Source organism: Haliotis cracherodii, unplaced genomic scaffold, assembly GCF_022045235.1.
Source record: "Haliotis cracherodii isolate W230 unplaced genomic scaffold, xgHalCrac1.p SCAF_9, whole genome shotgun sequence".
Lineage (NCBI taxonomy): Eukaryota > Metazoa > Mollusca > Gastropoda > Lepetellida > Haliotidae > Haliotis > Haliotis cracherodii.
Window position 1 is genome coordinate 13,991,647 of NW_027266343.1, and position 13,408 is coordinate 14,005,054.

Here is a 13,408-nt window from a genome sequence, read left to right on the forward strand (position 1 = left end):
TCCATTCATGTACATTAATGAATGTGTTTTCTATTTCAGACATGCTGCTAATTCTGGGAGAAAGAGAACAAGTGGGAAAGTGTGTGATGGTGACTTGCCTCCCAGTAAGAGACGACGGTTTCAGGACAGTGTAGACAAGGTATGTATCATGTTAATGCAACAATATTGAACTTTGAAAACAACGTACTGCAAATATGTTTCTTCTTTTTTTGAATTCTTATCTGTACTCATCAGTAACATCCTAAAACTACTATAGAGATGATTTAGATCCAAACCTGTATTGTAAAGCTTAGTTTGTCTAAATAATGCTGGCCTTAATAATATGTAGCTGGTAGTATCCACCCTGAAAGATTATGGATGACTGAGTTCATAAGGAATCTTTATTCAAGAACCCAACAACATACTTGTAATTAAAGAAGACCCCTAAAACAGAAAAAAAAACCATAACTGCATGTTAGACTTTGCCATATGTGATCATGTATATAACACAATTACAAGGTAACATTAAGCAAAAACTCACACAAATGCATGCCACATTCATCCCATTCAAATTATATTAAAAATCCAGAATATAAACAAACAGATTCTACAGCAAGAATCAAGAGAAATGTTTTGGAATTCAGCATTAAATCATATATAATACAGACCGAAAATAAAGGCTAGCCTTATGCAATCGGTGGGCAATGCCAAGGACACCCATGAACTATTACATCCTTTGTTGCTGTCGAGATATCACTATGACACAACCTGAACAAGTAAACTATAAACTTTACTCATAAATAAAACATATAAACATGACTAGACCAATTATCAAGTCAAGCTATACATAAATACAATTACACTAACTCTTCAACAATATTATAACTCTGAATTTACATAAGTACAACCTTCTACATTTTCTTGCCAAATAGAAATAACATCACTTCATGAACATACCTTTAAAATACATGTTATACACATAACCAAACAAAGCAATGAATAAACTTCAAACCTTAAACATACTACTGACAAGTACCCAATCAAATGTAATAGGCCATATAAACACTCAACATGTGACCACAACAGAAACTTCTTTGAAGACTCTGACAAATGAACATAATGGGAGAGAAAGGAAAAAGTGATCAAAAGGTCACACTACCAAACTATATATTCACACTGTCACCCAATCAAACCCTTCAAAAAACTTGAGATACACTTCACCACCAGAAACATTGTCAAAGTTGTGTTTATGAAATACACTTCACTTCCAGAAACATTGTCAAAGTTGTGTTTATGAGATACACTTCACTACCAGAAACATTGTCAAAGTTGTGTTTATGAGATCTGTTCAATGTTGAACATTAGCAAGAAACCTGAAATAGATCTGAATGTACATAAAAAGAATAAAACAACAAAACAAATTGTCTGCTTGTTTGACTCTGCTACAAATACTAAAAAAAGTAATATTTGATATTCTTTGGGAGGCTTGGAATTGTTATGGACAGAACATATTTTCAATCACCGCTTCACGACATACAAATTTATGTCTGAGAAGAGGAACTGAACAGTTTATATTTCAAAGGTCTAAATCATTAGGCAATTTTCTTTTCATGTACCACACTCCGCAGCTATTTGTTAGTCATCTAATAGCAACCGTGTATGATCTAATAAAATCCTAGACATTGGATGTCTCCTGTATCTCATAATCTTCCATGACCTTCTTGTTATTTGTCAACGAAAGAAAATATATCTTCTAAATATATATATATTTCACTCATTCTAAATATTTCACACCTAACTAAATACATGCAAGCCCTTGTGAAAGAAAATCTTGTTCAATGTCTGTTACAGTCTGAAGACCAAACTGACAAGAATGAAGAGTTGGTACTTCTGTCTTGGAGTCTGCTAACAGGACACTGCCACAAGCTCTGATATACACTGAGTGGGGGATACAGAGTTCATATCCCAATGAGAGGCACATGGATCAGTGTATACCATGATATGGCTGCTCATTCTGTGCACATTATCTGGCAGCTCCTCCTCAAGTCATCCACAATGTGTGTACAGATAGATAGGTGTGTGATCTATGTATTTGATAGGCACACTTATAGGCATGCTTATATGTAGCAAAAAATGGCTTTAACATTGATTTATGGATGTAATTATGGAAACGTATATCAGGATGTCAAAATAGAAAGTCATTTAATGAATATTAATATAAGTGTAAGAAATGTGAATATGGACACTGTGGTTAGGATTTAAACAGAATATTGTTGTAGTAAATGCATTTGAATCCAACTTAATGTAAATATGTACATATAACAGTTATGTTAGGATGTGCAAAATAGAATATGGTTATAACAGTAGGTGAGTAAATAAAATTAATGTAAATATGAATACTGATGTTAGGATAACCAATGTAACCTATCAATATATATGACCAACCATGAGATAAGGGACCTTATGGGTGAAAAATCACATTTTGACTTTTCATAATATTTTAAAACTACAGCATCTTCGGCACACACAAAAACAATTCACAAGCTTCAATTCATATTTATCACAGAGATACACGACATTAAACATTTGAACTCACTTTTCTATTATAACTGTTTATGTAATAATTACAGTTTTTAGATATAATGCCTGATGAATTGAAAGTAAACCTGAAGGGTTTCGAAGTAATGTTTTTATTTCATTGCAAACTAACGAGAAAAATAAGATGTTTTTTGTACAGTCTGCACACATGGCAATTTTCACTGAAGTAAGTTCACTTATGACTTATGAAAAAAGCGACAATTAACATTTCAATACACATAAGAAATCATAAGTAATAAGAGTTGATTGTACAATTCTGACACTATGATAAGCATGTTGTTTATGAATTACTCTCAAATAGTGATGATCCCTGGTGTTTACAAAATGGTGAACATATCCTGTCTCACCCGTGCCACGCATCACAAACACATGGAAAGACAAGTCAATTGTTCACTTTTCCTCTGCCTGTTACGCATTTATAGTAATTCAAAAAAGGTTTTCTTGAAAGTGTTGTATTCGTTTGTAAATAATACAACGACATAAGTTATGTACACTTAAAACATTGCTTCATAACTATGTAGTGTGGGCAGATGGACACTGATACTAGAATGTAATCCGGGAATATACATTTATATGTAGCTCATGTAAATATGGACACTAATGTTAGAATGTAAACAGAGAATATGCAATTATATACAGTTCATGTAAATATGGGCACTATTGTTAGGATGTGAACAGAGAATATGCAATTATATGTAGCTCATGTGAATATGGACACTATTGTTAGGATGTAAACAGAGAATAAGCAATTATATGTAGCTCATGTAAATATGGACACTAATGGTAGGATGTGAACAGAGAATAAGCAATTATATGTAGCTCATGTAAATATGGACACTAATGTTAGAATGTAAACAGAGAATATACATTTATATGTAGCTCATGTAAATATGGACACTAATGTTAGGATGTAAACAGAGAATATGCAATTATATGCATCTAATGTAAATATGGACACTAATGTCAGAATGTAAACAGAATATGCAATTATATGCAGCTAATGTAAATATGGACACAGATGTCAGGATGTAAGCATAGAATATGGTTTCAGGAGTATGAACTTTAATGTAAACAATGTAAATATGGACACTACTGTCAGGATGTAAACATAGAATATGGTTTCATCAATATGAACTTTAATGTAAACAATGTAAATATGGATACAGACGTCAGGATGTAAACATAGAATATGGTTTCAGCAGTAAGACCTTTAATGTAAACAATGTAAATATGGACACTAATGTCTGGATGGAAACATAGAATATGGTTTCATCAATATGAACTTTAATGTAAACAATGTTAATATGGATACAGATGTAAACAATGTAAATATGGACACTACTGTCAGGATGTAAACATAGAATATGGTTTCATCAATATGAACTTTAATGTAAACAATGTAAATATGGATACAGATGTCAGGATGTAAACATAGAAAATTGTTTCATCAATATGTACTTTAATGTAAACAATGTTAATATGGATACAGATGTAAACAATGTAAATATGGACACCACTGTCAGGATGTAAACATAGAATATGGTTTCATCAATATGACCTTTAATGTAAATATGGATACAGATGTCAGGATGTAAACATAGAATATGGTTTCATCAATATGACCTTTAATGTAAACAATGTAAATATGGACTCTAATGTCAGGATGTAAACATAGAATATCGTTTCATCAATATGAACTTTAATGTCAGGATATAAACATAGAATATGGTTTCAGCAGTATGACCTTTAATGTAAGCAATGTAAATATGGACACTGATGTCAGGATGTAAACATGGAATATGGTTTCATCAATATGAACTTTAATGTAAACAATGTAAATATGGATACAGACGTCAGGATGTAAACATAGAATATGGTTTCAGCAGTAAGACCTTTAATGTAAACAATGTAAATATGGACACTAATGTCAGGATGGAAACATAGAATATAGTTTCATCAATATGAACTTTAATGTAAACAATGTTAATATGGATACAGATGTAAACAATGTAAATATGGACACTACTGTCATGATGTAAACATAGAATATGGTTTCATCAATATGACGTTTAATGTAAACAATGTAAATATGGACACTAATGTCAGGATGTAAACATAGAATATGGTTTCAGGAGTATGAACTTTAATGTAAACAATGTACATATGGACACTGATGTCTGGATGTAAACATAGAATATGGTTTCAGCAGTATGACCTTTAATGTAAACAATGTAAATATGGATACAGATGTAAACAATGTAAATATGGACACTACTGTCAGGATGTAAACATAGAATATGGTTTCATCAATATGACCTTTAATGTAAACAATGTAAATATGGATACAGATGTCAGGATGTAAACATAGAATATGGTTTCAGCAGTATGACCTTTAATGTAAACAATGTAAATATGGATACAGATGTAAACAATGTAAATATGGACACTACTGTCAGGATGCAAACATAGAATATGGTTTCATCAATATGACCTTTAATGTAAACAATGTAAATATGGACACTACTGTCAGGATGTAAACATAGAAAATTGTTTCATCAATATGAACTTTAATGTAAACAATGTAAATATGGATACAGATGTAAACAATGTAAATATGGACACCACTGTCAGGATGTAAACATAGAATATGGTTTCATCAATATGATCTAATGTAAATATGGACACTAATGTTAGAATGTAAACAGAGAATATGCAATTATATGCAGCTAATGTAAATATAAAACACTAATGTCAGGATGTAAACATAGAATATGGTTTCAGCAGTAAACAATGTAAATATGGATTCAGATGTAAACAATGTGAATATGGACACCACTGTTAGGATGTAAACATAGAATTTGGTTTCATCAATATGATCTAATGTAAATATGGACACTCATGTTAGAATGTAAACAGAGAATATGCAATTATATGCAGCTAATGTAAATATGGACACTAATGTCAGGATGTAAACATAGAATATGGTTTCATCAATATGACCTTTAATGTAAACAATGTAAATATGGACAGTAATGTCAGGATGTAAACAGAATATGGTTTCATCAATATCCATTTCAATGAAACTATGTAAATATGGAGATATACATGTCAAAATGTAAACATAGAAGATTCTTTTATCAGTATGAATTAAAGTGTTAGTAATCTATACATACAAGGAACCATGGAAATGTATCCAGGTAACAGTTTTTTCCACTTAAAGGGTTTCACTTATTAGATATAAAATTATCATAATTATTTAGTGAGTGTGCCAAAGGAGAGTATCTACCGAAGAGGTTTGTTCACTTGTAAGGTTTCTACTTCGCGAAAATTCACTGAATAATAGTTTCATCAATGTGACCTTTAATGTAACATATGTAAATGCGGTCACAATGTCAACAAAAAATTATGTTTTTATCCACATGTTTCAAGTGCAACTAATGTAAGTAAGGATTCTGATGTTCAACATCAGAATGACCTTTCATCCGACCAATGAAAGCGTTGCTTACCAGATCATGAAAGTCACAGTCGGAATGTGTTTTCTAATCATGCAACCTCGAAAATGTTAACACAGGGCATTCCTAACGACAGTTTCGGCCCATACGACTGATTCCGTCAAAATTATCGTCTATCTCTCGGATAAACATTTGAAGGGAGGAGGCGTTGCGCAGTACGTGGGAAACTACTGCCATACAATCTCAACCATATATTAGACATATATTTAGTTTTCAAAATTTTAATCAAACTGTGTAAACATATCTTTCAAGCGTAGCCTGAAATGGAAGTCGCCAGGTTGAAATGAGCGCCGTAAAGCTAGAGAAAGCTGCTTTTTAATTGGCTGATGTCTACTTCTCATTAGTCATTTCAGTGGTCGGTCAAAATTTGCAAAAGGTCATTCTGATGTGACCCGTAATGGGATGTCCTCAGATCTTTGTTTAGCGGCAGCGAGAACTTCTGCTTGAAAATACACCAAAGTAGAAGTATGATTATTTTTCATAATTGTTCTTTGTGATTGTCATTGCCCTGTCAGAATGTTTCAGGTCAGTTTAGTGTACATCAGAACCACGATATCCATGCGCAGTTATTTATCATAGTTACATTGTTTACTGTGCCACATTCATCTGATAACATATACTAAACAAAAAAAGTTAGAGATAATATCCTGGGGGATATTATTGTATTGTTGTTTTAGCATATCAAAGTTTACTTCAGAAAAGGCGTAGATTTTATACAATCAACATTTGAGTCTGAGCTTGATACCAGTAGCATCTGTTTGTGAGTGAGTCTGAGCTTGATACCAGTAGCATGTTTGTAAGTGAGTGAGTGAGTCTGAGCTTGATACCAGTAGCATGTTTGTAAGTGAGTGAGTGAGTCTGAGCTTGATACCAGTAGCATGTTTGTGAGTGAGTGAGTGAGTGAGTGAGTGAGTCTGAGCTTGATACCAGTAGCATCTGTTTGTGAGTGAGCGAGCGAGTCTGAGCTTGATACCAGTAGCATCTGATTGTGAGTCAGTGAACCTGAACTTGATACCAGTAGCATCTGTTTGTGAGTGAGTCTGAACTTGATACCAGTAGCATCTGATTGTGAGTGAGTCTGAACTTGATACCAGTAGCATCTGATTGTGAGTGAGTAAGTGATTCTAAGCTTGATACCAGTAGCATCTGATTGTGAGTGAGTGAGGGATTCTAAGCTTGATACCAGTGTCACGCTGTGCTAATTAGCATCATTTCTCTTCCAATGTTCTCAGTCAATATTATATGTATTTGTACAGTTTGAAAGAGAATTGTATTCTCCACCTTCATATGTATTTGCTTTTATTGTCACTTTTCAACTTTTCATGTAATTCATGATTTTGGGTCACTGAACACATATTTTGCGCTTGTGTATTTGCTGTTTATTGTCCCTACCAATTTCATTTGAATATTTATTGTTGTATATTTTATATCAGTGTATAGAACTTTTTATGACCTATACGCTCATAGTTCATATGTGTATATACTCATAATATAATTTTAGTTATATTTCAAAAACCGTGTTCTAGAAAACACACTCTCATTAACAAGACAGGGTTGTTTAGCCTTAGCCAACGTGAATAGGCTTATCTCCCATTGGTTTATTAATTAATTAAGTGACCAATATAGTGATGGTCAATTAGGGGCTCTTTCTTTTAAAGGCCGACTCAAATCTTAAGTAAATCAGTAACGTCTCGGCGGACTCAGGTCACGCTGCTGGCTGCTCACTGCTGTCTTACTGCTGGACCGACCTAGGACTCTTTGACGGGATTTGGTGAGATCTTGAACTCTCTCTGAACTGTAAATGTTTGGATAACTTTGTCATACCCACATTTGCTTATCCTACCCCTTGTATACCCTTTTTGTAAGTTCGTAGACTATTCTGCTTGCTCTTACATTTTATTATAGTGTTAGTTGTACTTGTAAGTTCATAGTACTACCTTTTTGTATCTTACAGTACTTAAAGCGTTGTAGTTCTTTTAAATCCATCTATTATCCCTTAGAGGTAATTATCCCGTCCTTTTGAGTCCCCGCTAATTGGTCCAATTAAGAGCTTATGTTAATTGGTCACAGCTCATTGTCTCAAGGTGTGAATTCCTGTCAGACGTAGACGTTAGCATATCCATTTTCTTGTCTAGCGTCCGGTGAGATTGGTTAGCACAGCCTATTTAGTTGTGAGTTTGTCAATTAGCTCCATACTCAGGTGTTTATCTATCAGGTCCTACATACCTGTTGTTGTAACCCCTACTTGAGTTTGATTGCCTATATAAATAAACTGTGAATTTTAGATTACAAGCCACTTGTTTGTATTATTTTTTCAATCCTGACCACTGCTATTCACTGCCTGACATGCGGGTCTAAGTCGATTGCCATGCCACACTAGTGAGGCGATTTTGGTCACCGTGATAACAGTAGCATCTGATTGTGAGTGAGTGAGTCTGAGCTTGATACTAGTAGCATCTGATTGTGAGAGAGTGAGTCTGAGCTTGATACTAGTAGCATCTGATTGCGAGTGAGTGTGTGATTCTAAGCTTGATACTAGTAGCATCTGATTGTGAGAGAGTGAGTCTGAGCTTGATGCCAGTAGCATCTGATTGTGAGTGAGTGAGTCTGAGCTTGATACCAGTAGCATCTGATTGTGAGTGAGTGAGTCTGAACTTGATACCAGTAGCATCTGATTGTGAGAGAGTAAGTCTGAGCTTGATACCAGTAGCATCTGATTGTGAGTGAGTGTGTGATTCTTAGCTTGATACTAATCGCATCTGATTGTGAGAGAGTGAGTCTGAGCTTGATGCCAGTAGCATCTGATTGTGAGTGAGTGTGTGATTCTAAGCTTGATACTAGTAGCATCTGATTGTGAGTGAGTGAGTCTGAGCTTGATGCCAGTAGCATCTGATTGTGAGAGAGTGAGTCTGAGCTTGATACCAGTAGCATCTGATTGTGAGTGAGTGTGTGATTCTAAGCTTGATACTAGTAGCATCTGATTGTGAGTGAGTGAGTCTGAGCTTGATGCCAGTAGCATCTGATTGTGAGTGAGTGATTCTAAGCTTGATACCAGTAGCATCTGATTGTGGCATTTATTTATTTAACCCATAGGGATTCAAGGTCCCATGCAACCTGTATTGGTGTAACAGGTGACTTAGAGGTTCAGGTGGTCAGGCAAGCAGACTTGGTTGATGGTGTGTGGATGGACCTAATGGAATGGATCATAGCTCACAATATCGATCACTGGATTGTCTGGTCTGGACTCACTTATTTACAGGCCACGTCATATAGCAGAGTGTGGTGTTAAACAAACACACGTTGTTAAACAAACACCATGACCATGTTTGTACATATTATTCCCAGTATGTTTCCTGTATATTTTGTACTGTTTACTGTTACTTTATTTGCTCTGCTTCAATGGTAAAAACACAACACATATGAATAGCGTCTTTTATCAATAACTAAACTTTTAATATTGAAAAGTTGGATTCACATTGTTCTTTACCTGCATCTAGTGTCTTAGCAAGATCAGCTGTTGCCAGATTGAGAGTTGACTGGTGGGGGAATGAGTAGGTTGTTGTGTGGGGTTGATGGTGTGAACACTTATCAGTGTGGTTGATGGTGTGATGTTTTTTTGTTGTTTAATGCTGCTTCATGGTGTGAACACTGATTGGTGTGGCTGTTTGTTTGCTCAGCATTATTCCAGCTATATGACAGCAGTCTGTAAATAATCGAGTCTGGACCAGACAATGCAGTAATTGACATCAAGAATTGATCCATGCAATTGTTTGTTTGTTTGTTTGTTTGTTGTTTAACTCCGCACTCAGCAATCGTCCAGCTATATAACAGCAGTCTGTAAATAATCGAGTCTGGACCAGACAATGCAGTAATTGACATCAAGAATTGATCCATGCAATTGTTTGTTTGTTTGTTGTTTAACTCCGCACTCAGCAATCGTCCAGCTATATAACGGCGGTCTGTAAATAATCAAGTCTGGACCAGACGAATCAGCGATTGACATGAGCATCGATCCACACAATTGGGATCAATGACATGGGATGCAATAAGCATCAACCATGTCAGTGAACCTGACTATTCGATCCCGCTAGTTGCCTATTTCAAGCACGGGTTGCTGAAGATCTATTCTTACCCGGAACCTCCCATGTCGGTTGATGTGTGAACACTGATCAGTGGAGTTTTCGGGTGGAGAAGTGTTTGTTTAGATTGAGTCAGTTGAATGTGTTATAGAACAGCAAGTGGCCATGTGATTCAGGTTTAAACTACGTTGGTGACAGAAAGAGGATCCTAATCAGGATAAATATGGTATTTATACCACCTTCCAGCACCGTAGATCATCGAGCCACGCATGCCCCCTGAGGTTGTATGAGTGAGTGAGTTGGGTTTAACGCTGCTTTTAACAGTATTCCAGTTATATCCCGGTGTGTCAACTTAATGTGGGAGGAAAGCCTGGTGCAGGTCTTAGACGGGTATGGTACTGACAAACCTAGAAACATAATCGGGCCAACCGTGATTCGAACACACAATCATAGGTTCTGGCGTGTCCAAGGGACGCAACTCTGCACAGCGAATTGTGGCGCCTTAAACGACTGGGCCACCCTTGCCCCCTGAGGTTGTAGGAAGTCTAGAGCCAATTACATGCATGATACATTCAGTTACATGACCAACAATGTCAAACCTCATGTAGGACACAGATATATACACTGAACAACAGGGTGTTACGACAAATAACAAACAAAACTCATTCCGTCAAACTTTATTGTAACATAAAAATGTGGAATTGTAAAAACAGTGCACAGTAAAACAGAATATCATGACTGACACTTCTCAATGAGGGCTCTATGTACCCATAATGGTACATACAGAAAAAAAGTTTTCCAGATGTGGAATGATGACCACAGCACAATAAATAAGTGTTCAAAGAAGCACACTGGACCTTCCTGTGGGAGACCCTACAATCTGGTTAATATGGCATCATTCAAGGGAGACTACTGTACTTTAAATCACCATTGTGCCCAGTGCATGTGGTGCAGTTCAGAAACCATGCGAGTATGTTTGATGATATCATCATCCTGACACGTACCAATGAACTGACAAAATATTATGCAGCAACTTGGTTAAACCATATTTATTTTCACAAAAGTGTGAAAATGGATTGGTAAAAAAGCAAAGCAGCAACTTTCACAAAGCAATCGAAGCACTATGAATGTATGATTCCCACAGTAACATGAAATACACAAATCAGGACTGCCCATTTGATGTACTGTGAGTTTGTTTTTTTGGGTTTTTTTTCTAATAATTTGTTCTTGAAAATACTTTTAAAAAATAACTTAGAGAAAGAAAAAGAAATGAAAAGAAAATGTCTCCCTTCTGATAAAACAAATTGCAAATACCTTGAAGCAGTGAGCACATATTAATTCTGTGTCTGACGTGGTTTTAAAGGATGCAAAACATTAAAAACCAAGCAAGATCTAATAAAGTTACAGATGGTTCATCTTTAAACAGGTGGATCAGTGAATGGCCACTCCTTGATAAGATGGACTGTGGTTATTATTCACGAAACACAATATACTTTGTAGAACAGAGGTAAAACAGAACAGTTTAAGTACAAAGCTCTTATGACATATGAATGCAACAAAATCCTGAGTATCTGTAAGTTTCAACATAAAAACAAGAAAATTCATACTTAAGTAAATGCTGTATAAAATACCCTCAGTGAAGAGAAGGATGATGCAAAAATATGATCCGCTATCTATCATATGATTTGACATATATGATCATATGTAGGATGATGCAGAACTATCTATCATCATAAGATCTGATATATATGATCATATGTAGGATGCAGAATTATCTATCATCATAAGATCTGAAATATATGATTATATGTAGGATGCAGAATTATCTATCATCATAAGATCTGATATATATGATCATAAGTAGGATGACGCCAAAATATGATCCTTTATCTATCATCATATGATCTGCTACATATGATCATAAGTAGGGTGATGCAGAATTATATGTCATCATAGGATCTGATATATATGATCATATGTAGGATGCAGAATTATCTATCATCATAAGATCTGATATATATGATCATAAGTAGGATGATGCAGAATCATGATGTGATGAGTTCCAACATTCCCACTGAACATTTCAAACAAAAAATGGAATATTTTATCGCGCATGGTTATTTAAGTTGTGACAGCCATGTTTAAATATTGCAGTTGTGACACTGATGTTTAAGTACTGGCAATATGACAGACGTGTGGCAGGTAAACCCCTGTGTACAGAGGCAGGCTGGAGACCTGGGCCCCGTTCCACAAAGCGATCTTAGCGCTACGATTGTCGTAAGTCAGTGTTAAAGAATGGGAGTTACGATCAACTTACAGCTAAGATCACTTTGTGGAATAGGGCCCTGGGTGTTTCCTGGACAGCAAAGACTAACAACACAACATACAGAACAGATGGATGGAATGCAATGCTTGTCACATTGTGAGACGGAGGGAACACCATCTTTCAAGGCCCTGCTGGTGTTGATATTTCATGGCAAACCGAAACACAAAAATAACGCTTGTGGAATAAATAATGTAACATGATATAATTACAGTTATGATCAGTTAAGAAGACAATCACATCAAAAATATAATTTTGTGCCAGAATCTTACCTGAATCCAACAATCTGAACAGAACCCAATGCAAGTTGTTCATGTATAGGAAGCACTTCATTGCAGACACTATGTGTACAGTGTATATCATATGAAGCACTTTATTCTGAGTGGGTTAGATTGCTGACTTTGTGTGCTGGTAATTAGATGCCTCACTCTGGCGGTGTGGGTTCGAATCCCGGACGGAACTCAACCCCCAAAAGTATGAGAATCTGTACTTTACAAAGAAAGTGTTATCCCAAATATAACAGTTGTTACATTTGACCACTTTCTAAATGTCATTGTGTGTTCATAGCTTTCGGCCATGAGAGCCGTGCAAATTTACACTTGTCAGAGGGGTACACAAAGTATATGATCTAGACTACCAGCCGAACTAGGCTGGAATTCCTGGGCTCGATCGTAGCGCCACCACTGGTTATTACGAGTTAAGTCCCTTCTAAGCCTCTCCTATGGACAAATAAGATTCCACCTCTCATATCACTTGCATTTGTATCAAACAAAATGGCGGCGCCCTGTCAAGACAATCTGATCGTTAATCAAGTTCTATATTGTGACAAAACAGGTCTTGCATCGCGAAGTGCATCAATCTGCATGAGCACCTTCATTAAAAACATGAAAAAATTTGGAAAATATCTGTTGACAACG

The 13,408-nt window shown here is 35.6% G+C and overlaps 1 protein-coding gene across 1 annotated transcript in view; it reads left to right on the forward strand.

Annotated features, from left to right (window-relative positions):
- LOC139452713 (uncharacterized) overlaps positions 1–8,790 on the forward strand; it is a 29,654-nt gene extending 20,864 nt beyond the window's left edge. The window contains exons 9-10 of the mRNA XM_071234283.1: positions 40–139; positions 1,831–8,790. Of these exons, the coding sequence (XP_071090384.1) occupies positions 40–139; positions 1,831–1,911 (181 nt within the window). The 3' untranslated portion in view covers positions 1,912–8,790. The remainder of the gene's footprint in view (positions 1–39; positions 140–1,830) is intronic.
- Positions 8,791–13,408: the final 4,618 nt, after the last annotated feature.